Source organism: Thalassophryne amazonica, chromosome 7 (assembly GCF_902500255.1).
Source record: "Thalassophryne amazonica chromosome 7, fThaAma1.1, whole genome shotgun sequence".
Lineage (NCBI taxonomy): Eukaryota > Metazoa > Chordata > Actinopteri > Batrachoidiformes > Batrachoididae > Thalassophryne > Thalassophryne amazonica.
The window spans coordinates 4,937,160-4,964,164 of record NC_047109.1 but is presented as its reverse complement, the minus strand read 5'-3'; the positions used below and the strand labels follow the sequence as shown (position 1 = coordinate 4,964,164).

Genomic DNA, 27,005 nt, shown 5'->3' with positions numbered 1-27,005 from the left:
TCAAAGATTTCCCTGAATAATTCCCTACTCCCCGGTTCAACACTGTCAGATATGATGTCTTCATCAACAAGAGTATCTGCTGTCGTCGCCACGATTCATTCGCTTTCTCTCTTTCCACTCATGCGGTTGGACACCCCCCCAATACTGGGGGAGAGACTTGTCTAATCAATGCAAAATGAGGATTAGACCCGGAAGCATGTCTGACGTACGCATGTGGACCAGGCTTCAGCTAATCTTTACTGTTCATTGGTTATAACGCCGGTTCTGGATGTACCTTCCAAACACTAAATATTGCGAACTGGCAGCCAGTGAAAGCTTCTATGGTGAGTGATAGTTAGAAGGCTGGCAGAGAGCATAATGCATGACGATCTGCTATATATCGACGACCGGCAGCACTGGAGCTAAACTGCTCTTACACATTTAGTTCCGTAAGTTTAACCACACAACAAATGTGCATGACCAACACTGTTAACAGAACTACACAGCCACCACGGACAGCTCAAGCTACACACCTTATGATGCAAAGCTAGTATTTATGAGTTTGTTAACCCACAGCCAGACCTTGTAACATCAGGGGCCTGTACTACGAAGCGGGGTTACTGGCTTATCAGGGTAACTTCGGGAGTAAGTTGATGACATGTGGAGTAACTTCCCGGTTAACCCGTACTACGAAAGGTGGATAGGTTTTGATCGAGGTATGCTGCCATGGCAATTTACGCTGCATGCCAAACCTGCTCTGAGCAGGTTTTGTTCTAGGTTAGCTTGAGGTTTTCGCTTAACCACTCCCTTTATAAGTACCGTCCATCCACCTTCAATCACTCCGAAGACAATGCCGGCCTACCTGGATGATCCATTTAATATTGGGGCACAAATTGTGAGGGGCTCTCTTCGCAGAATCCGCTGACATACCCGGACAATATTCTCTATGAAAGATATAGATGCTCAGCCGAGGGAATTCGTTATCTTTGTCAGCTGATCGGGCCAGACGTCTGTAACATCACCCATCGTAGCAATGCCCTGACGATCGAGCAGATAATGTGCCTTGCACTTAGATATTTTGCCAGTGGACAATTTATGTATTCCATCGGTGATGCTGAACATCTGAGCAAGAATACTGTATGTCATATGATTCGCAAGGTAGTACTTGCTCTATCTGAACTGTTGGATGCATTTGTCGTTTTCCCTGGCCATTTATCCGCAATGCAAATCAAAGAAGGCTTTTATGCAATCACGGGTAATTACTAATATCAAAATAGGTCTAATGCATGTCCATTAATTAGGCGAAGTGGGGATTATCAATAACAATTTCTCCTAGGTTTCCCAAGAGTAATAGGAGCCATTGATTGCATGCAAATCCCAATCAGTGCACTCCTGGGAGAGCACGAGGGCGATTATGTCAATCGCAAATCTTTTCACAGTATCAATGTGCAGGTATAGCTGTTCTATTCGGCCTATTTCATATACCCATTATCGTGTAGTCCACTCTAAGCTCACCTTCTTTTCACTTATTTCAGCCACATAAGGGTTGCTTTGGTTTGGTTGATTTTTCTAAATATTCCAATATGCAATTACTATAATTACATATTTCACATTCTTTTTCTCCCCACATGGGGCTGTCCTGTTGGATAACCTTCATGCCAAAGTGATATATGTGTACTTATGTTAACAGAATGACCATTAATGGCTTTAAATCCTTAGATGACAGGTGAGCATTTACCCGATCAGCAATACATTGGCAGACGATGTGTTCGATGTCCCCCTTAACGTTAATTTAAATTCCTCGTAGCTCCGCATAATAATTGTGCATTCTCCTCCGGTAAAGTAAGGTGACCGCGCCATCACTGAAAAATGGTGACATGCTGCAACCTGCCCCTTTTATGTGAACGTGCACAAACTCCAATTAGGTTAACACAGGTTCAACAAATCAACATCTTATTCAGCGTCGTAGTACCGATTAACACCACTTGAGAAAACCAGGTTTTGTCAACCCCGGTTTAAGAGGTTGACCCTGGGTTACATCTGAGTAAGTTAACCCCGCTTCGTAGTACAGGCCCCAGATCTCTTCTCTCCTGACATGCAGCAACTAACACAGAAGGGGCATATTCTTAACTTAGGTGAGGTGGGTCTCTCCTATCTGTCAGTGGGGGAAAGGTGTGTGTGTGTGTGTGTGTGTGTGTGTGTGTGTGTGTGTGTGTGTGTGTGTGTGTGTGTGTGTGTGTGTGTGTGTGTGTGTGGCCGACTCACCATATGCTTTGTCCAGCATTGCTGCAGTGGCTTTCTCCTGAAGTCTCCACAAACTGCTCCCTCACTTCACTCAGACACAGTCTCCACAGCAGCTTCAGCCCGTGCTCCACAGTCAGTTCAGGTTTTTGATAAAATGTGGAAAACACGTGTGCACAAAGTCTTTCACTTCCGAGTAAAACCATACCAGCAGCATTCTTGCCATTGCTTGCCATCTCCTCGCAGCCAAGTGATCAAAGTCACTCTCTGTCTTCACACAAGTGTGACTGTTATAGGCTAACGAGTCAGCCTGCCACCTCACCAGGTGACAATCAGTGCATGACCCAACATTAACCTGCCTAAACACCACCTACCACAACACACACACACATAAAATCCTCACACACAAACACAACAACCAGCCGGGGATGACAAGCTCACCTTCAAGCCATCCTAACGTGTCATCCAGCTTCAGGTCGAAACGCCCACCCTCACTGAGGTGGCGTGAAATCACTGGTCGGTTCCCCCTGTAGTCAGCAACAGTACCAGTGTACAGCTCTCCATCTGGGAAGTTTGCAGACATTATGAATTTAATTCAGTGTTACACCATCAGAACGATATGCATAAGAATTATTACCTCCACCAAATACATAATAAAATTATCACAGTTTATTTATTTGTCTGTCTGTTAGCAGGATTATGTCAAAACTACTGCATGGATTTTGATGAAATCTTCACCACAGATAGATATTAAGCCACGGAAGACTCTGATATATTCAAGGTGATCCAGATCTGGAATCTGTCAGAGTTTGAGTTTTGTTAATTTTGTATTATTGGGTTTTGGTTTGCTATTCTCTTGTTGTGATTTTTTCTGCTTGGGTCTGTTTCTCTTGTCCCTCTCTTGGTGATGGGTGTGTGTCTCTCTCTCTCTCTCTCTGGCCACGCCCCCTGCTTCTGGTGCTTTCCATGTGCACCTGTTCCTGATTTACTGATTACCACCTGGGTTTTATAAGCTCACTGGGTGGTTTTATTCCTCGCCAGTTTGTCGTGCCTTCATTCCAGCTGTACCTGCATTCTTGTTCCTGCCTGGCTCATAGTGTGTACCTGACCTCACCATTTTGCCTGATGATTTCTGTACTGCTGTTTTTGTTGGACTGGCTACTTCTGTACCAACCACTGCTATCCACTTCAGTAAAGTTTACTAAAGATCAGAGCTGTCTGTTGGAGCCGTGCATTTGTGTCGTACCCATTCCTGACCATCCTGTCTGTCAGATTCTGGATCAAGATTTCACTTTATATAGAATTTGAAGGATTATGACAAAACTTCTTCACAGATTCTGACCAAATTTGCACCACAGATAGATATTAGGGCATGGAAGACTCCATTAAAGTTTGGAGGTGATCTGGATCCAGATTGACAGATGTCAGATATCTCTGATTGCTCTTGTTAGGTTCTGCCTCATTCTGCAAACGCAAACATTTTATTGTCTGCTTTCATGTAGAATTATCAGGGGAAAAACAGAGTTGCGGATTAATCCTGATTCTCCGTTCTACTGCTCTGTGATAAATTCTTAAAATCCAAAAATAACACTTTACTTTTTGCCATTATCGGTGACTGCAGGTACAAGGGAAGAACCGGCACGTAATCACTATGTGCACTAGACGTGGACATTGCACAATTACACCGAACAGCGCCATCCAGCCAGGCAGCGGGAATCACAGCCCCGGAATGAGCCACGCATCATCAGAATGGTTCATAGCGCCAAGAGATGTAAAAATGGGTGATCCATTGTCAGCACGTGGGATCACAGCTGTGATCCAGTGTGGAAGTGTAATAACAGGTGGTCGAGTAAAAGTGCGTGTTTTTTCAATTAAAATGTACCTGCTGTGTGCGGCTGCCAGAGCGCTGCTGTGATCTGACCTGCTGTCACCTTTTTAATCATCATTCACTTGAGTCTCATGAATGTCACAAATTGCTCCATGAACATTAATGAGGGCAACATACACACAATGCAACGCAACATACTACACTTTAACTGAAGTGGCATGAACTATACAATGACATGGATAAAATTCTTCTCTGTTACCTGTGTGTAGAACAGCTAACTCAGGTAGTCCATAAATATAGCCATTTTTTATGTTTTTAAATGATACTCTGTGTTTTCAGAGATGCTGTCACCTGACCAGTAGGATCAGCAGCATGCACTGGTTAAAAAAAGGCAAAGAAACAAAAAAAACAAAAAAAGATGACTCGGGCCGTGTAAAACAGCGGCCAAAAACAGTTACTGAGGGAAAGTCGTAATCAAAGACAAACGATGTGGACACAGCAAGGGTTGTAGAAACAACGCAACACAAAAACAGACAATCACCCCATGGTGTTAGACCGTCGTGAGACAGGTTAGTTTTACCCTACTGATGATGTGTTGTTTCAATAGTAATCCTGCTCAGTACGAGAGGAACCGCAGATTCAGATATTTAGTGTATGTGCTTGGCTGAGGAGCCAATGGTGCGAAGCTACCATCTGTGGGATTATGACTGAATGCCTCTAAGTCAGAATCCTGCCTAGACGAAGCGATACCGAAGCACCGTGGATTTTCGGTTGGCCCCTGATAGCTGGGCCTCCCCCCCGGGGGCGGCCCGCTGAGCAGAGCCGCTCGTGACTGGACTGGGGCGCGGCCGGATATACGGCCGCCCCTCTCATCCCACGCAACTCATGTTTGTGGAGAACCTGGTGCTAAATCACTTGCAGATGACCTGATTCATGTATACAAATATATACGTAAAGACACTCACACACACATGCACTGTTCATGGTGGCAGTTCAGTGGCTGAGCCACTGTGTCAACGAAACCTTAAAGACCTGGATTGTTCTGTGAAGGTATTGATATTCCGAAACACGTCTGTCTGGGGACCCACAGTCCAGACATACAGGGCCAAACCTGAGTCATTTCATACAGGTGGGTATCTGGAGCACCTTCAGCAACCACGACCATCTTCCACCTACTCTTATGTGGCCTGACGTTGTCCAGTAGCAACAGTTACACCGTGGCCTTACCTACAACGATGGCAGTGTTCCGCTGGTAGGGGTCATATGGACACCGACCTCTTCCATCAGCAGTCTGGTGGGTCATGCTCAGTGTCTCTGTGGTCTGAAAACAAACAAAAACAACTCGAGCACAATGTGACAAACCTGGAGTTTGTTGCACGATGCTACTGGCAGAGATGGATATTTTTTGTGATAAATATACCCAATAGGGATGTCCCGATCCGATCACGTGATCAGAAATTGGGCCCGATCACGTAGTTTCAGACTTGATCGAAATCGGACATTGCATCCCGATCAGGAATTCGATATAGATTTTGTCCTCATTATTTTGATCAGCGCTATTTCAGGCTCATTATTGCAGATTAATGGGCCTTTCATGTATCGGAAGTGTCAGAGGCGTGAGACACGTTGTTTTTTAGAGGCATCGGAAGCGTCGCTTTAGCTCGGCTTTTAACACGACGCTTCTGACGGGAGCGCGCATTGCCGCTTGTCGGCAAGCTGATGCGGTCAAAGTTCAACCCAATCTTTTTTTTTAATTGAACAAAAGAAAAAACACAAGTTCAACCTGGACAGAGGTGGGGAGAGTTACGTACGCAACGTTTCTTTGGCAGAACTGCTGTTTGTGTGTTTACGCGCTCAGCCTGACGCCTCGATGGAACAACAAGAGGATGATGGACACTTTCCCACCAAAACTCTTGCTCAGTCATCCCTCCGTGCGCAGCAGGACCCGGTGCTGACCAAATCCTCAGGACGACCATCTGTCATCTGATTAACAAAAAGAAAAAAACAAATTGCCCGTTTGTCTACAAAACGGAGCGAGAGATGGTGTGCGCACGAGCGACGTGCACACTCATCACATTTAGGAGGGCGTATTAAAGAGTTTCTGTCTTCATTCACGTTCACTGCGCTGCTCTGAACTTGATGAACACTGATAAAGCATCAGAGGGACACTGAGGACTGTCAGGACGCAAATGTAAGTTGGTTGTATTTTTCCTTTTACTTTTCAAGTTGACTTTTGAACTTTCGACGCTCTGAGCTGTGACGTAGCTTCGCACTGTCCAATAGGAACGACGCGTCGGGCCAAAACACGGAAGACTAGTGGCAGAAACCACCGATCTGTACAAACGGTAAATGGACTGCATTTATATACCGCTTTACCAACTGCATCAGAGGCTCAAAGCGCTTTACAATTATGCCTCACATTCACCCCGATGTCAGGGTGCTGCCATACAAGGCGCTCACTACACACCGGGAGCAATAGGGGATTAAAGACCTTGCCAGAGGGCCCTTAGTGATTTTTCAGTCAGGCGGGGATTTGAACCACAGATCAGTGCAGAAACCACGTGTCTGAAGAAAAATCCTTGGAAATGTTTTTTGTTGTTTGTTACCTCAAAATTTCTGATTACTGTTTAAAAAAGTTTAGAACACTTGTAATTAAAATAGCTAAACCAATAAATGGTTCTTTAGAAACCTTTCATCTGTAAATTAAAACCACCTGTTATTTCAGATGAGATAATTTCTTGTTTAACATACAGAACCTTTGACATTTATTTTTAGACAAATAAAACAACACGGAAATTTGTACATTTTTAAAGTCAGGTAGATTATTACTTGATTGTTCAAGCTACCTCAAGGAGAAGTGCACTGTTGAAGAGATAAATAATAAAATAAGGTGATTAAAATGAAATTATTATATATTTAGCATTTGTTCATTGTTCATTCAGTTTTTTGAAGTATCGGATCGGGAATCGGTATCGACAGATACTCAAAATGAGATGACTCGGAATCGGATCGGGGCCAAAAAAACCTGATAGGGACATCCCTAATACCCAACATTTGATAAGCACTGTGTGGATGACGCGTATCAATGGACCTGTTAGCTTCAGAACAGCGACACGCTGGGCTGCGCATTGTGTGGACGCAGCTTATCAATGGATCCGTTAGCCTCTGAATAGCGACACACTGAGGTGCGCACTGTGTGGACGCCGCTTATCACGGGATATGTTAGCCTCAGAATAGCGACACGCTGAGGTGCGCACTGTGTGGACGCCGCTTATCACCGGATCTGTTAGCCTCAGAATAGCGATACACTGAGGTGCGCACTGTGTGGACTCCGCTTATCAAGGGATCTGTTAGCCTCAGAATAGTGATACACTGAGGTGCGCACTGTGTGGACACCGCTTATCACCGGATCTGTTAGCCTCAGAATAGCGATACACTGAGGTGCGCACTATGTGGACAATGCTTATCACCGGATCTGTTAGACTCACAATAGCGATACACTGAGGTGCGCACTGTGTGGACACCGCTTATCACCGGATCTGTTAGCCTCAGAATAGCGATACAATGAGGTGCGCACTGTGTGGACGCCGCTTATTACTGGATCTGTTAGCTTCAGAATAGCGATATACTGAGGTGCGCACTGTGTGGACACCGCTTATCAATGGACCTGTTAGCTTCAGAACAGCGACACACTGAGGTGCGCACTGTGTGGACGCCGCTTATCACGGGATATGTTAGCCTCAGAATAGCGACACGCTGAGGTGCGCACTGTGTGGACGCCGCTTATCACGGGATATGTTAGCCTCAGAATAGCGACACGCTGAGGTGCGCACTGTGTGGACGCCGCTTATCACCGGATCTGTTAGCCTCAGAATAGCGATACAAAGAGGTGCGCACTGTGTGGACGCCACTTATCACTGTATCTGTTAGCCTCAGAATAGCGATACACTGAGGTGCGCACTGTGTGGACTCCGCTTATCAAGGGATCTGTTAGCCTCAGAATAGCGATACACTGAGGTGCGCACTGTGTGGACACCGCTTATCACCGGATCTATTAGCCTCAGAATAGCGATACACTGAGGTGCGCACTATGTGGACAATGCTTATCACCGGATCTGTTAGACTCACAATAGCGATACACTGAGGTGCGCACTATGTGGACAATGCTTATCACCGGATCTGTTAGACTCACAATAGCGATACACTGAGGTGCGCACTGTGTGGACACCGCTTATCACCGGATCTGTTAGCCTCAGAATAGCGATACAATGAGGTGCGCACTGTGTGGACGCCGCTTATCACTGGATCTGTTAGCCTCAGAATAGCGATACACTGAGGTGCGCACTGTGTGGACGCCGCTTATCACTGGATCTGTTAGCCTCAGAATAGCGATACACTGAGGTGCGCACTGTGTGGACGCCGCTTATTACTGAATCTGTTAACCTCAGAATAGTGATACACTGAGGTGAGCACTGTGTGGACTCCGCTTATCATGGGATCTGTTAGCCTCAGAATAGCGATACACAGAGGTGCGCACTGTGTGGACGCCGCTTATTACTGAATCTGTTAACCTCAGAATAGTGATACACTGAGGTGAGCACTGTGTGGACTCCGCTTATCATGGGATCTGTTAGCCTCAGAATAGCGATACACAGAGGTGCGCACTGTGTGGACGCCGCTTATTACTGAATCTGTTAACCTCAGAATAGTGATACACTGAGGTGCGCACTGTGTGGACTCCGCTTATCATGGGATCTGTTAGCCTCAGAATAGCGATACACAGAGGTGCGCACTGTGTGGACTCCGCTTATCACCGGATCTGTTAGCCTCAGAATAGCGATACACTGAGGTGCGCACTGTGTGGACGCCGCTTATTACTGAATCTGTTAACCTCAGAATAGTGATACACTGAGGTGAGCACTGTGTGGACTCCGCTTATCATGGGATCTGTTAGCCTCAGAATAGCGATACACAGAGGTGCGCACTGTGTGGACGCCGCTTATTACTGAATCTGTTAACCTCAGAATAGTGATACACTGAGGTGAGCACTGTGTGGACTCCGCTTATCATGGGATCTGTTAGCCTCAGAATAGCGATACACAGAGGTGCGCACTGTGTGGACTCCGCTTATCACTGGATCTGTTAGCCTCAGAATAGCGATACACTGAGGTGCGCACTGTGTGGACGCCGCTTATTACTGAATCTGTTAACCTCAGAATAGTGATACACTGAGGTGAGCACTGTGTGGACTCCGCTTATCATGGGATCTGTTAGCCTCAGAATAGCGATACACAGAGGTGCGCACTGTGTGGACTCCGCTTATCACCGGATCTGTTAGCCTCAGAATAGCGATGCACTGAGGTGCGCACTGTGTGGACGCCGCTTATCACTGAATCTGTTAACCTCAGAATAGCGATACACTGAGGTGAGCACTATGTGGACTCTGCTTATTACTGGATCTGTTAGCTTCAGAACAGCGATATACTGAGGTGCGCACTGTGTGGACGCCGCTTATCGCCAGATCTGTTAGCTTTAGAATAGCGATACACTGAGGTGCGCACTGTGTGGACGCCGCTTATCGCCGGATCTGTTAGCTTTAGAATAGCGATACACTGAGGTGTGCACTGTGTGGACGCCGCTTATCGCCGGATCTGTTAGCTTTAGAATAGCGATACACTGAGGTGTGCACTGTGTGGACGCCGCTTATCGCCGGATCTGTTAGTTTTAGAATAGCGATACACTGAGCCATTTGCCAAAACAGGTTTTTCTGCTCTTTTTCAGCCGGTTCCTGCTTCTTTCACTGAAATCCATGTTTTGTGTGAAGGGGCCATTAAGCTGGTACATCCAAGTGTCAAGTGTTTGTGCCCGAATCCACCAGCGCACATGCATGTTCTCCAGTGTCTTCGACTATTTGGTTTATGTCGGAATACTGTTTATTATTGATTTTCTACAGAGCAACTACTGAGTGTGTGTTAGGGTACGGTATTCCCCAGCTGGTTTGGCAACTTAACAGTTAAATCAAAATCAGCTGGTAAAATCACTGGTATGGTGTTACGTGTAACTCTGCACGATTTGTTTGAACAAACAAGCCTCAGACTTGCAGACAACATTTTATTGGAAGCGTCTCATGTGCTGCACTCTGAATATATTTGACTAAACTTGTAAATAGAACTGATACAAACACTCGTTTATCCCGTTGTCAGTGACGCTCAAACAGTAGAGTTAAAGGGGGCAACACACTGTATTAAGAACAGGAGTATGTAAACTTTTGATCAGGGTCGTTTGGGTAGTTTGTTGTCATTTTTATTTAATCAATCAATTTTATTTATATAGCGTCAAATCACAACAAACAGTTGCCCCAAGGCGCTTTATATTGTAAGGCAAAGCCATACAATAATTACAGAAAAACCCCAACGGTCAAAACGACCCCCTGTGAGCAAGCACTTGGCGACAGTGGGAAGGAAAAACTCCCTTTTAACAGGAAGAAACCTCCAGCAGAACCAGGCTCAGGGAGGGGCAGTCTTCTGCTGGGACTGGTTGGGGCTGAGGGAGAGAACCAGGAAAAAGACATGCTGTGGAGGGGAGCAGAGATCAATCACTAATGATTAAATGCAGAGTGGTGCATACAGAGCAAAAAGAGAAAGAAACACTCAGTGCATCATGGGAACCCCCCAGCAGTCTAAGTCTATAGCAGCATAACTAAGGGATGGTTCAGGGTCACCTGATCCAGCCCTAACTATAAGCTTTAGCAAAAAGGAAAGTTTTAAGCCTAATCTTAAAAGTAGAGAGGGTGTCTGTCTCCCTGATCCGAATTGGGAGCTGGTTCCACAGGAGAGGAGCCTGAAAGCTGAAGGCTCTGCCTCCCATTCTACTCTTACAAACCCTAGGAACTACAAGTAAGCCTGCAGTCTGAGAGCAAAGCGCTCTATTGGGGTGATATGGTACAATGAGGTCCCTAAGATAAGATGGAACCTGATTATTCAAAACCTTATAAGTAAGAAGAAGAATTTTAAATTCTATTCTAGAATTAACAGGAAGCCAATGAAGAGAGGCCAATATGGGTGAGATATGCTCTCTCCTTCTAGTCCCCGTCAGTACTCTAGCTGCAGCATTTTGAATTAACTGAAGGCTTTTCAGGGAACTTTTAGGACAACCTGATAATAATGAATTACAATAGTCCAGCCTAGAGGAAATAAATGCATGAATTAGTTTTTCTCTTAAAAAGAGTAAACCTGGTTGTTTGACAATAAATGGCTTCACCCAACCACTAACCATGAGTGAAAAAAAGTTTTTCTGTTATCATTCATAATCTCTGAAAAATGGCCAAATAAACAAAAATTCTGCCAGGGTATGTAAACTTTTGACCACAACTGTAAATGAGCAGATGGGTCAGGGTGGACAGGTTGGAGAGCATAAGGTCATGTGATGCTGAATTTGGACTGAGATGCTGTCATGATTTTGTTGATTATGTATTTGTAGTTTCATTTTAGCGCCTTGGGGCAACTGTTTGTTGTGATTTGTGATAAATAAAATTGATTTGATCTGATTTTAATCGATTGTGTGACTGTTTTTGATGTACTAAATGTGTTGGATGTGTCATTTGTGCAGCAGACCTCTCTGCCCAAGACAAATTTCTTTCTTGGGAGACTAATAAAGACACTTTGACTAAATAACAAAGACAAACCACACACACACGACAGTCAATTCCAAGCACAGTGGTCTTCAAAGACCTAAAATAAGAGCAAAAGGTTGCCACACCTTCTGAAACCTATCAACCCTCTGAGTCTAAACGGGATTTTTTTTTTTTTTTTTTTTTTAAGAAAAACATAAGATCTTTCAACCAGAGAGAAATCGATGGTAGACGTGGAACTTTCCAGGATAATATTCTGCATCATGCTAACAACGAGGTCAAAGCAACGGCATCCGTCTGCCGGTTAGTTAGGAACCCCGCAGGGACTTCAGAACTCCAAAAATCATGATCAGTGGGCAAGGCTCCAGCCCGACTTCAACACGCGAGAGATAACATCAGAATACGAAATCCAGTATGACTGACGTTTGAGGCAAAGAAACAAAACACACGACATACACAGGGGGAACTGAAAGCATTTCAGGGAACTTTTAGGACAACCTGATAATAATGAATTACAATAGTCCAGCCTAGAGGAAATAAATGCATGAATTAGTTTTTCAGCATCACTCTGAGACAAGACCTTTCTAGTTTTAGAGATATTGCGTAAATACAAAAAAGCAGTCCTACATATTTGTTTAATATGCGCTTTGAATGACATATCCTGATCAAAAATGACTCCAAGATTTCTCACAGTATTACTAGAGGTCAGGGTAATGCCATCCAGAGTAAGGATCTGGTTAGACACCATGTCTAAGATTTGTGGGGCCAAGTACAATAACTTCAGTTTTATCTGAGTTTAAAAGCAGGAAATTAGAGGTCATCCATGTCTTTATGTCTGTAAGACAATCCTGCAGTTTAGCTAACTGGTGTGTGTCCTCTGGCTTCATGGATAGATAAAGCTGGGTATCATCTGCGTAACAATGAAAATTTAAGCAATGCCGTCTAATAATTCTGCCTAAGGGAAGCATGTATAAAGTGAATAAAATTGGTCCTAGCACAGAACCTTGTGGAACTCCATAATTAACCTTAGTCTGTGAAGAAGATTCCCCATTTACATGAACAAATTGTAATCTATTAGATAAATATGATTCAAACCACCGCAGCGCAGTGCCTTTAATACCTATGGCATGCTCTAATCTCTGTAATAAAATTTTATGGTCAACAGTATCAAAAGCAGCACTGAGGTCTTACAGAACAAGCACAGAGATGAGTCCACTGTCCGAGGCCATAAGAAGATCATTTGGAACCTTCACTAATGCTGTTTCTGTACTATGATGAATTCTAAAACCTGACTGAAACTCTTCAAATAGACCATTCCTCTGCAGATGATCAGTTAGCTGTTTTACAACTACCCTTTCAAGAATTTTTGAGAGAAAAGGAAGGTTGGAGATTGGCCTATAATTAGCTAAGATAGCTGGGTCAAGTGATGGCTTTTAAAGTAATGGTTTAATTACTGCCACCTTAAAAGCCTGTGGTACATAGCCAACTAATAAAGATAGATTGATCATATTTAAGATTGAAGCATTAAATAATGGTAGGGCTTCCTTGAGCAGCCTTGTAGGAATGGGGTCTAATAGACATGTTGATGGTTTGGATCAAGTAACCAATGAAAATAACTCAGACAGAACAATCTGAGAGAAAGAGTCTAACCAAATACTGGCATCCAACTTACGGGTTATCTGCTTTAAGCTGCGAGTTTGAGAGTTATACCACGGAGTTAGGCACTTCTGATTTAAAGCTCTCTTTTTCAGAGGAGCTACAGCATCCAAAGTTGTCTTCAATGAGGATGTAAAACTATTGACGAGATAATCTATCTCACTTACAGAGTTCAGGTAGCTACTCTGCACTGTGTTGGTATATGGCATTAGAGAACATAAAGAAGGAATCATATCCTTAAACCTAGTTACAGCGCTTTCTGAAAGACTTCTAGTGTAATGAAACTTATTCCCCACTGCTGGGTAGTCCATCAGAGTAAATGTAAATGTTATTAAGAAATGATCAGACAGAAGGGGGTTTTCAGGGAATACTGTTAAGTCTTTAATTTCCATACCATAAGTCAGAACAAGATCTAAGATATGATTAAAGTGGTGGGTGGACTCATTTACTTTTTGAGCAAAGCCAATAGAGTCTAATAATAGATTAAATGCAGTGTTGAGGCTGTCATTCTCAGCATCTGTTTGGATGTTAAAATCGCCCACTATAATTATCTTATCTGAGCTAAGCACTAAGTCAGACAAAAGGTCTGAAAATTCACAGAGAAACTCACAGTAACGACCAGGTGGACGATAGATAATAACAAATAAAACTGGTTTTTGGGACTTCCAATTTGGATGGACAAGACTAAGAGTCAAGCTTTCAAATGAATTAAAGCTCTGTCTGGGTTTTTGATTAATTAATAAGCTGGAATGGAAGATTGCTGCTAATCCTCCCCCTCGGCCCGTGCTACGAGCATTCTGACAGTTAGTGTGACTCGGGGGTGTTGAGTCATTTAAACTAACATATTCATCCTGCTGTAACCAGGTTTCTGTAAGGCAGAATAGATCAATATGTTGATCAATTATTATATCATTTACTAACAGGGACTTAGAAGAGAGAGACCTAATGTTTAATAGACCACATTTAACTGTTTTAGTCTGTGGTGCAGTTGAAGGTGCTATAATATTTTTTCTTTTTGAATTTTTATGCTTAAATAGATTTTTGCTGGTTATTGGTGGTCTGGGAGCAGGCACCGTCTCTACGGGGATGGGGTAATGAGGGGATGGCAGGGGGAGAGAAGCTGCAGAGAGGTGTGTAAGACTACAACTACAAATCAGAAACGCTTTAATATGGCCACAGAATACATGGAACCTGACGTGGGTTTGAGCTGCACTCTCTCTGCATGGCACGTGCAAATATACACTAAACACGGAATCATTCACAGTAAAAATGTGAAAATAAAATGTGCAATAAGAGAAAAGAGAAAAAGAAAAGTGTGAGGACACGACAGACATTCCGCTTCAATTGAAGTCTTTAATACCGTGGGAGCAGACATAGACGACCCTTCTTCCTTCTGCTGAAGGCTGTATGAAGCTTTCATACAGTTACAAAGAACATGAAAGTAGTGGTTACCTAGCAACAGCTTTCAGCCAATCTTGTAAGAACGTCAGTTATCTGTCCAAAACTAAAACCTTGAGCAGAGACATCTGGGCCCGGTTTCGTGAAGCAGTCTAACCTTTTTTAGTCAAATAAAGTCTGTTAGTTGACTAATTTTTGACATTAGTCATTGTACAAAGCACACGTTACCCAACTAAAGCTTTAAGCCTGGTATAGAGGAGGCTAATCTTATTTTAGTCGACAAAACATCAGTGTCTTACCTCAAAACATGGCAGCTACCATGTACCACCACTTGATGGAACACACACTAAACAGCAGCCCTACATCACTCGTATTCCTTCAAAAGGAGACCTTCTTCTGATTTTGGCCGCGGTTGCAGCAGACACATTCATGTTTCTAACAGTTCTCACGTGAGCCACCGGGTGTCACTGTTACGCTGAGCAGCTTTGTGCGCACAAAAAGGTTGATGAAAGTGTAGAAGAAGAAACTGAAGCGTGAAACTGCTAGGCTAAGAGCTAAGCATGTCTTTCTGCAGTTCGTATGGGCCTGTAAATGTTAATAAAGCCAGTTAATGAAACAAAGGCTGGATAGTTCATGACCATAGACGCCTCATGGACTGCCGCTGCCTATTGGAGCTGACGTATCACCAAGCCGCCATCTTGGATGGGTCACTGTTGTGCCTCCAGTGCATTTATTTGTACTGCGGAAGATGAATCTCCAACTATAATAATCCGTAACTCCCCAAATTTTTACCCGATTTTCCCACAGTTTGGTTTCTTAGAAACAGCAGAGATTGAGTTTCAAAACAGGATGCTGTCACACATTAAAAATACGTACTTTCATGCTGAAAGACTTTGTCTTGTCCTCTTTAACAGACATGGTATGACATATAGATTGTTTCAGCTTGTTCTATCTCATGACTCTACAAACTGGACGGTTGAGCATTTCCCCCGCTCACAGGGAACATTTATTGAACAGGTATATAAGTCATAACCACTGACCTTTATTACTGGATAGGACTAGGGTTGCCAACTCTCTGAAAAATAAGAGACACCTCACCGCCAGGGCCGACCGGCCGACTGACCATTGCCTTCACCCTTCCCAGCGTCTGTGTGAAACGATTTTTAACCATTTGACTGACTTGACAAGCAGAGGTGGTGGACAAGTGGTTAATGCGCTTGGTTTCAGTTCAGAAGGTTCCGGGTTCAAATCCCACCCCTGCCACATTTCTCCATGTAATGTGGAGTTGCGTCAGGAAGGGCATCCGGCGTAAAACTTGTGTAAACCTTGTGCCAATTCAACATGCAGATCCACCTTGGGTTTGCTGTGGCGACCCCAAGTGCAAACAAGGGAGCAGCTGAAGGGACTTACCTACTGTTGACTTGACCCTGAATTTAGGTAGATGCATACATGCATTTGTTCTGATATGAACACGTGGAAAACAAATGATTATTTAGCAATTTATTTTTAGTGCAAAATAAATTTTCAATCACAATTTCAATATGAGCATTCTGTCTTCTTTAAAAATAAATCTCTGTAGTGTTATTGCTTAACTTAAATTGTATAAGTAAGTCCCTTCGGCTGCTCCCTTGTTTGCACTCTGGGTTGCCACAGCAAATCCAAGGTGGATCTGCATGTTGATTTGGCACAGGTTTTACGCCAGATGCCCTTCCTGACGCAACTCCACATTACATGGAGAAATGTGGCAGGGGTGGGATTTGAACCCAGAACCTTCCGAACTAAAACCAAGCGCATTAACCACTTGGCCACCACCCCTGTTCTTAACTTAAATTGTATAAATAAAAATAAAAAAAATTAACAAAAAAAAGACAATAGAAAATTTGCATCATCCAAAACAATGTAACAGTGCAAAACAATGTAACAATGCATATTTACACATTTAGTGTAATAAAAAGTGCAAAAAATAAAGTCTGAAAAGTAAACAATACTGTTGTCACGCACCTTTTCCACCCAGCCATTTTCCTTTTCTCATTCTCCCCTGTATTTTTGCATTCTTTTTTGTTTGTTTTTTTTTTTTTTTTTTTTTTTTTTTTTTAGGAGGAGTAGTAACGACGTTACAGACATTGCTGTCTGTAGGCATATCTGCAGTGCCAGTGTTGGTGTCTGTATCGATATCAGCCATGCTGCTTTGTTATTGTCGTCCAGCGACCGTCGTCGGCTCATGACGTCGGTATCTTCTTGCGAGCAGATGTCCCTCGACCAATGAGATAAGAGTGATTCTGTATTGTCAACTCGTGTCTGTCAGCTCATTGGTGAAAAGCAGGAGAGAGGCTGGGATCAAATTTACCGTAAGTTTCCATATAAAGCGCCAGTCAATTCCATTGACATTTTACAGACTTTTTGATTCTCACAGAAATACGGGACAAACTGCGTCCCGTTTCAGGTCAATACGGAACGCACACTTTTATTTCCAAATAAGGGACGATTCCGTTTTTCAAGGGACAGTTGGCAACCCTAGATAGGACGCTGCCTATTCGCTGGCAGTGAGGCCAGCGTGACGTCACTGGAGCCGCCATCTTGTGTGGCGATGAAGTTTGAAAACAATTGCACATGGCCTGCACTGCTGTCTTTCCCAGGCTCTAAAGTCACTAATTTTCAACCGATTTTCAAAATTTAAACTTCTATACAAAGGAAATGAAGAGTTCTTCCTAATGACAGAGCGACATTTAATGTAGGTCTAGTATTAGCGCCGTAGGCCGCACCGATACGGCTGTCAGTGTCGGTCTAATGTCAGTAATGATAGTGTCAACAGCAGCAAGATACTATTTTTAAGGGTGCTGCAATTTATGGGTCTTTTTGTACTGGTACAATTTTGCATCCTTTTATATATTTACTGTAATGAAAATTCTTATAATTTCATTCCTGCTGAACTGGTATCCTGAGCTAAGATTTAGAAAAGTAAAATCAACACTTGACTACTCAAGAACATAAACATGTTTATTTTTTCATAGGAATTTGCCGTATCATTAGAATACATATTTTGACAGAATTTGCTACTGTACAGGGTACACTAGCTTCTTTTGTATTTACAGCTCAAAGTTTATTACAATTATGCAAGGTTTGTAACTAACACTCATACACGTTTACATACTTTTCAAAAGCTGATTGCCTAGGCCAAAAACCACCTAATGTGGGACAAAATGTAGGTATATACAAGTCTGAAGTTTGTAAGCTATAACTGCCTAAAAATTATACAATACAGAGTTCTCCACAATCACCATTTACCATACATACATGTACAATATAGTCTAGGCCTAAAAGCCACTTAATGTGGGGAAACAAGGATAGGTACCATCAGCTCAAAACTAAATTATGATCATCCAGTACTGACTTAGCTGACAACTACTGCCTTTTGAAAAGGACAAGTTTGTTATATTTTTACCGAATGCTTTTAGCCTGGAGCCATAGGTTCTGCAGGCGTGCCATGTGATGGAGACGGACGTTGTAATAGATGTGGACCAGTAGCCTGATGAGGTCGTAGTAGTGGTTGTCAAGACCTTCAGCTGTCGTTACTGCATGAGAACTCAAGTCAAACAGATCAGTGCCTACATCTTTTAACACGTGGGTTTGAAGACGTAGCTCTGATGCAGTTACTGTGACTTTCTTCGGATCATACAGCAGACGAAGATGTCTTTCAGCAGACAGCACCACTACGACAACATCTGAAATTAGTTTGTATGTGTTGATACAAATGAACTTTTACCTTTTTTGGTAAAATTACATAAATTTATTAAATGTTAGGCCTAAAATATAAAAGGCTATAAATACAATTCAGAAGGAATATCTGACTGAAATTAATACAGCAATGTTTAAAATAACTTTACAGTATACGGTAGAACAAAATAACTATGCACCATCTGAGGGGATCTGCAGTCCTCCAAGGTTTTTAATACTGAGCAGCATGAAGGCCTGCTTGAAACGGACAGATGGAACTGTTGCCACAAGGCACTCGCGACAGGTGTCACAGACAAGGCGCTCCAAAGCCTTCCGTACAACCCAGCCTAAAAGGAAAAGGCATAACATTTTATGCAATGGCAAATGCCAGAGGTCAATATCAATATATAGAGATACTGCTTGATACTGCTTGCCCACTTGTAGTTGATGTCCTTTTCCGTGGACTCTTACGCTGCAATGATTCTAATAAGATCAGGTCTACGATTCAAATCAAATCAAAATCAAATCAATTTTATTTATATAGCGCCAAATCACAACAAACAGTTGCCCCAAGGCGCTTTATATTGTAAGGCAAAAGCCATACAATAATTACGGAAAAACCCCAACGGTCAAAACGACCCCCTGTGAGCAAGCACTTGGCGACAGTGGGAAGGAAAAACTCCCTTTTAACAGGAAGAAACCTCCAGCAGAACCAGGCTCAGGGAGGGGCAGTCTTCTGCTGGGACTGGTTGGGGCTGAGGGAGAGAACCAGGAAAAAGACATGCTGTGGAAGAGAGCAGAGATCAATCACTAATGATTAAATGCAGAGTGGTGCATACAGAGCAAAAAGAGAAAGAATCACTCAGTGCATCATGGGAACCCCCCAGCAGTCTAAGTCTATAGCAGCATAACTAAGGGATGGTTCAGGGTCACCTGATCCAGCCCTAACTATAAGCTTTAGCAAAAAGGAAAGTTTTAAGCCTAATCTTAAAAGTAGAGAGGGTGTCTGTCTCCCTGATCTGAATTGGGAGCTGGTTCCACAGGAGAGGAGCCTGAAAGCTGAAGGCTCTGCCTCCCATTCTACTCTTACAAACCCTAGGAACTACAAGTAAGCCTGCAGTCTGAGAGCGAAGCGCTCTATTGGGGTGATATGGTACTATGAGGTCCCTAAGATAAGATGGGACCTGATTATTCAAAACCTTATAAGTAAGAAGAAGAATTTTAAATAGCTCAATTTCAAATAGCTCTAGTGCATTCTAGTACCTGATTACAGTACACATAAGTAATTGATGATGTGATCCAAAGATTACCTTGAGATCTTCTGGCAGCTCAAAGACATCAGGAACAGCATCTTCTGCTAGATAGGTTCTTTCCAGGGTTTTACTGATGTACTTTGCCTGGAAATGTTTACTGCATATACGAGCATGCGGTGATGGCTCTGTATCTCTCCTGTAATTTCTAACCCATGCCTGGTACAGCCATGGCTTCTTATCTATCTTTGGAAACCTGAATGATTAAATCAAATATTATTGAATACATTCAGTCTGTCTGTGCTAGGGTTTGTGGCTTTTACTACTTTTAGGTCTTAGATCTACATGACATGCATTGGTATGATGTGTCGTCATGTCTGTGCTTATCTTGCAATCACATATGCACTGTGTCACTACATGACATGGTTTAAGATTACAATTATATATACACTCAAAGTAGGCCTACTGAAGTTTCACATTCTTTCATTACAGTTTTCCCTTCTACAAAACATGATGAGAAAAAGGTAGGCCTATAGCTATTCATTATGTGTTAGGAGCTAATGTTTTGTTTACAACTGACACAAACGTGATTAAAAAAACACCATAGTTAACACATTTTACTTACTTGTGGAATGTGATTCCCTTTGCCTTGCTGTCCTGGTTACGATAGGAAAGACAGTTAATAGCAAATCACTGAGCTCCTTTAATAGCCAGTTTTCTCTTTGCTGTTGACATCTTTCATGCTAGCTGCCACACAACATGGCGGCCCTGCGCTGGCTCGCCCAGCCAATGGGCAGTGTCCTCTACAGTAATACAGGTCAGTGGTCATAACTGAAGTCGCGTTTTTCTCAGTGTGCATCACTCATCAAAGTCCGGGTAGGAACCTATGTTTCTCTCTCTCTCTCTCTCTCTCTCTCTGCTCGCCTGGTTTTGTTACAAAGATGAATCAAAAAGACACGCACATCCAAGATGTGTAAAACGGGGTGCTGCATCAAAGTGAGACAAATATTAAAGCAAAACTCCACACAGCCTAAGCACTCCCATGCAAAAAAAATAAGTTTTTATTAGACACCCCTAATCATTTTTAATATAAATAGAATTTAATATATATATATTTTTTGTATGGGAGCACTTAGGCTGTGCGGATTTTTGCTTTAATATGTTAGAAAGATGACCATTTTTTTCAAGGCCAGGAAAAGAAAGTTCCAGGTGATTCCAGGGTCTTAAAGTACCTTGTTAGTCTTTTGACTGGGGCTGGAGAGCTAAAAGTCTTGAGACAGAACTGTGTTTTTCCACAGCTTCCGTTCCATGTGCTGACACTCTGAAACTCCAACGGAGTTAATTTTAGGATGTGGTGCAGCTTTACTTTGTCAAATACACACACCACTCAATTCCAAAGAATTGTGAAACAAAAACGCATAACAAGTGGATGGAAATGCGAACAAATGCACTTTTTCTTTTATCGCATTAACAAAAATTCGCTTGAGTTGCGATACTAGTTGAATGGAAACAGTTAATGAGAGAGAGGACCAGTTCCTGCTGGAATAACGTTACAAGTACCGTTTGTTACCATGACGTAATATTACAAATGGTACAATAACCAAAATTATTGTTCAAACATATTTATGAAAGGTAATCCCACGCAATCTGGTTTCTATACTGCGCTGGTTATTGCAACTGGAAGCAGCACAAAATACCAACAAATTTGCTCACTCTCCATTGACTCCGGTTGACTCTGGTGCTATTGTGAAGAGACCCATTCAATATGGCGGCGACGCTGGATTATGATGCAGCAAGTTATGAGGCGTCTATGTATATAATGTTTATAGTTCATGACAACGACCAACCTGGAAGTAAACAAAACACACATCGGAGCCGTCTCTTGGCAACAGGACATGTGAGACCGTGATGTCCATGAAAACCGTCGACTAATGTAAGATGGCCAATCTACAAGTGGAGCCATGGATGTGAAACGGTGATTAGACAAATAATGTTGGATGACTAATTGTAGTCTAAGTTTAGTAGACTAGATTTGCATTATGAAACCGGGCCTTGGCCTTATCTTATTCTCTGAGGAGAGCCGTCTTTTGTCTTTTCACATGAAAAACCCTCAGCATTAAGTGGCCACACTTAAATGTAAAATTAGCACAATATATATTCAGCATATATATCAATTAAAAAAAACCTCCACATTCTCCCATCATGATAAAAATAAAACATCAAAACTTTTCCAACATGTGTGAAACAGACAACAGACTGAATTTAAGTTGTACATGAGGTGTGTGAATTAGTGAGTTTTGTGTCAGGTTACGTTGTTCATCAGTGTGGCAGCCTGTGGACAGAAACTGTTCCTGTGTCTGGTTGTTCTGATGTACAGAGCTCTGTAGCGTCGACCAGAGGGGAGGAGATTAAACAGTGAGTGTCCAGGGTGGGAGGGGTCTGCAGAGATGTTACCAGCTGGCTTCCTGGTCCTGGACCGGTATAAGTCCTGGATGGAAGGCAGGCTGGCTCAAATAATTTTTTCTGCAGACCTCACAGTTGGTCTAAGTCTGTGCCTGTCATGTTTGGAGGCAGAGGTAAACCAAAGAGATGGAGAAGCTCAGGACAGCCTGGATGATGGATGTGTAGAAGATGATGAGTAGCTCCTGGGGCAGGTTGAACTTCCTGAGCTGTCTGAGGACGTACATCTGCCTTTTTCCTGATGGACTCTATGTGCGAGGTCCACTTCAGATCATGAGAGATGGTGGATCCCAGGAACCGGAAAGTGTCCACAGTTGGCACAGTGTTGTTGAGGATGGAGTGGTAGGGGGGTGATGGTGGATTCCTCCTGAAGCCTACTATCACCTCCACAGTCTTCAGCGGGTTCAGATCCAGGTTGTTCTGACCACATGTATAATAAATGTTATTGTGCTGTTTTGCACCTGTCTTAACGTAACCCTGAGAATTTAATTTTGTTTTAGCACTCTGGGGTCAGTCTGAACTGGGAGCGAAGAGCTGGATGTACTTGTAATTATTACACTGATAGCACGACTTTGTTTTTGTAGCCACTAACGACTGGGAGTGAAGCATGCTGGGATCATTCTGAACTGGGAGTGAAGAACTGCTTTTATTATGTCTTTGTAATAGAGAAAATAACTTTCAGATGCCTGTTGATTAAAGAAATTATGTGCGCCAGGGAGGTTGAGTTGGCCACTCACCCTCCCTTCGCGGACACACTAGAAAAGAGGGAGTAGAACCATGCTTCAACAGAGTCTGCTGTGGGTTAACGTACGAACGCCCAGCCGGTTGACAGGCGCACTCTGCTGAAGGTGTTGGCTCTCCACCTTAAAGGCGTCACGGTAAGAGAGAAAAATGCGCTGCAACCACTTGTGTTTGATGTAACTGCTTTTGTGGGGAATAAATATACGCCTTTTTATTCTAGCAAAATGCAGTCTGTGTGATCATTTCTGTGTGCCGATCTGACCGAACCTTGTGTTTCAAAACATTTTTGGCGTTGTCGGCAGGATACGGTTACGCTCAGACTACACACAGAAATGTCTTGCTTTAGATTGGGAAAGAGAGATGCGGAGGTGGCATCTCAGCAGGAGTCTTGCTTTAGATTGGGAAAGAGAGATGCGGAGGTGGCATCTCAGCAGGAAGAAGTGGTCCCGGGGTGGGATGGGATCACTTTTAAGGAAATAGGCCAGCTTCTACGGCGACGTGGGGGACGCCCTGGGCCGTGGACTGGAGCGATTCCCACCGCGACTCCGCCAGTTTTATGTGAAATGTTAAAACGGGTGGAGGTTAAAGAGAAAGCTCCGTTGGGAGGTATTCATGAAATGATGTGGATTTGTGCAGAAGCCTGGAAAGAGCGGGTTTTAACTTTAGATACAGTCCGCTCATCAGAATGTGCTAAATCACAAAAGGTGACAAGATTAGAACAACAAGTGAAGCAATTGGAAATTCAAGCCGAAGAAATAGACGGTGTACCAACTTCCTTCTTGGCTGAAAAATGTAAACAAAAAGGATTGAAAGTGACTTGTGTGTCAGGGATGCGCCCTGATATGTTTGAATTGGCCTCATTGCTGAAAGAAATTGTGCAGGGAGAAAAGAAAGGAGTGAAACCTAGTGCCCCTCCCCTACAGGAGGAGGAGGAGGAGGACTCTGATGATGATCAGCTGCAAATAGCTGCAGTCCGGAAAGGAAAGAAAGACAAAAAGAAGGGGAAAAATAAAGAAAGGCGTTCTTGGAGCTTTGACCCTTGCGAGGAAGATTAGGATGATGGTCAAACTCTTGTGGCCCGCCGAGAATTAAAACAATGGTTCACAAGTGATATTAGACCCCATGTATGATTGGAAATATTTAGGAAAAAATCAGTTCAAGTCACCTCGGCTTTAGTGGACACAGGAGCGGAGGCCTCATTGATTCATGGAAATCCAGAGAAAATGAAGGGACCTTGTTAAAGATTTTGTATATATGTTATCACTGTTAAACGTTTGTACATTTGTCTTCTTTCTCATGAGAACGGTGTTGTGCTGTTTTGCACTTCACCCTGAGAACGTACGTGTTATTCAACCTTGTTTTAGCTTTGTCTTCTTTCTCATGAGAACGGAGATGTGCTGTTTTGCACCTGTCTTAATGCAATCCTGAGAATTCAATTTTGTTTAGCACTCTGGGGTCAATCTGAGCTGGGAATGAAGGACTGGATGTACTTATTGTTATAACATAACTTTGTTTTCGCAGCCTCTAACGACTGGGAGCAAGAGAACGTTTTGACTATTGTGATGTGGTGTTTAGTGTGAAGGAGTGTGGAAGACAGGACACTTCAGGCAGATGCAGAACAGCTGATACCTGCAACAGACGAACGAGATGTGCTGACCTGAAGTGTTCTTCCTTACAGCTGCACTTGATGTATGCGTTTATGTTATGGGAAGAAACTTGTCTTGCGTCATTACCCCCACCCTTAGGACAAGTTTCTTGTTTATGTGATGAGGGCGTCTCTTAATAAAAAGAGCGGAAAAGCAGGCCAGACTTTAGTGTAGCCTTGGTGTACAGCCTGGCCGCACTCCGCGCGTAATATTTGATTTTCTGTCTCACTGGTGTTTCTTGACTCTGTTTGTCTTGTTAAAGGTTTTGAAAAATGTTTGGAGGAGAAAATACCCAACATTGACTGGGGGCTACGTCCGGGATCTCAACAACACCGGAGGTGTCCGGCGGAGGTCGTCAAGTCCAGACGTAAATCCTTGGCCAAGGTCTGATCGATCGATTGATCGTGTCTGCAATTGTCGACCACCGTTGGCATCGTCTGGTTGACGAGATTTTCCCGAAGAAGACAGACAGGAAGTCGAGTCAGTGAGTAAAATTTCTTTGTAAACAGTACTGAGTGAGTGGTGATCAGATCACATAAACAGTTAAATTCCGCAAGCGATGATACAGAATCGTCTGTTAATGCAAAGCAGTTAAACTCTGTAAGGAGGGTGCGGACTCCTCTGTTTATATACGCGTACCGGTAGGGGATAAAAGTGATCACATAAAACAGTTAAACTCCGTAAGCGATGATACAGAATCGTCTGTTAATGAAACACAGTTAAACTCTGTAAGGAGGGCGGACTCCTCTACGGTTGCGAGGGACGCAAGTAGTTAAATTCCGGAAGGAGGATACGGACTCCTCTGTTTTAATACGTAAAGGAAATCCCGGGTAGAAATATGTGCACTGTAAAAAGGTAGTTAAATTTGGCAGGGACGGCGGAGTCCCCTAAGGCAGGACATTAGTTAAATTTCACGGGAGGGCGAGCTCCCCTGACATAAGAATACGCGTACGATTATTAGGAGTGTTTCTATGTGTAAATAGTGTTTTGCGCAAGTGTAAATAACTGTGTGAAAGTGTAATACTTTGGACAACGTTAGTGACAACCGTGCGTGTGGAAGCAGAGGCAAGTGATTCCGCTTCCTACGGGGAGGTGAAAGGAATCAACCACACGACGGCAAATTAATTGTCACGTCCAAAGAAAGTGTGAAAACTTCAGATTTAGAACACCCTAGGTGTGCCCCCGTCTGAAGTCCAAATTATAACAAGGGATAATAAAAATGGGGGTAAGACGTCTAAAAATAAGGAAAATTTATCAACTGACGACTGGAAAGTTATGGAGGCAAAAAATCCAAAAGCAACAAAGAAATTGGAGACCTGGATAAATAAACATGACTTTGACGGACGACTGAACCTGATCAGCATACAAAAGCTGAAGAAGGAGTTAGAACGGGAACATAAAGGTGATGAGAAAAAGATGCAGAAAGTAGGGGCAGATTTAGTGGCATTTTGGGAGGAGGAAGCAGAGAACAGACAGAAAGGAGCAGAGAAGCGACGATTAGAGAAAGCAAGAAAAAAGAAAGCTGTAGGTAAGGCAGAAGAAGATGTGATAATTCAGCACAGAGAGCCAGAACAGCCTCAACAATCACCGCCGGCTGGATCGTCGGTGGCAAAGAGACCTTTATCTCCTCTACCAGAGGATGACGATGTACCGCCACCACAGTATGATTTGGCAGTAAAACCTAAGGTAAAAAGAGAAAAACCAGAAAAACCACAAACACGCAGTCAAGCAAAAGTGCCTACAGCCCCTCCCATGGTGGAACATAGTGATCAGGGAGGTGCCTATCCTATGATAGAAGTACCAAATCCTCGTGCAGAAACAGCAGGACAGCTACCAACCATGCTCGTTTATCGGACATGGAATGCTGATGATATCAAAGCAGCAGTCGACATGATACCATCGCCACATGTCGATATTGAGGGATTTATGCAGGATATAGAAAACATTAGAACATCTTACCACCTTAATGGACCTGAAGTCCAACAGGTGTGGATGAAAGCATGTGGCCCTAAATGGAGTCAGGTACGCGGAGACTGGAATCCTGCAGATCAACAAGGCGTACCACTGACACATGATGATCTAGTCTTGAAAACAAGAGTGGAAGCTATGATTACACGTGCAAAAGGAGTGTTAGGACCAAAGATAAATTATACTGAAATTACCAGGACAACTCAGAAAGAAGGAGAGCCATGGACAGAGTTTAGGTGCAGATTTGAGAATGTGTTTAGGGTCCATAGTGGCATATTGCCAGAAACACCTGTGTATGAACAACAATTGAAAAACGCTCTGATCCAACATTCCAATAAGGATATAAAAGCTTGGATACAGAAACATTGGATTGGATTGCCTACAGGCACATTGGAAGACACACATACACACTGCTGTCATGCAGAAGAAGTCTTAAAGCAGAAAAAGACAAGAAACAGCGACAAAGGAGTGTATGTAGCACATGGAGATGACGA

General features: G+C 43.2%; 1 protein-coding gene across 1 annotated transcript in view; it reads right to left on the bottom strand.

Moving 5' to 3' along the window:
- Positions 1 to 27,005, bottom strand: part of LOC117513191 (semaphorin-4B-like) — a 241,963-nt gene that overhangs the window by 108,206 nt on the left and 106,752 nt on the right. Inside the window, exons 5-6 of the mRNA XM_034173488.1 lie at positions 5,276 to 5,369; positions 2,662 to 2,784 (exon numbers count right to left, since the gene is read on the bottom strand). Of these exons, the coding sequence (XP_034029379.1) occupies positions 2,662 to 2,784; positions 5,276 to 5,369 (217 nt within the window). The remainder of the gene's footprint in view (positions 1 to 2,661; positions 2,785 to 5,275; positions 5,370 to 27,005) is intronic.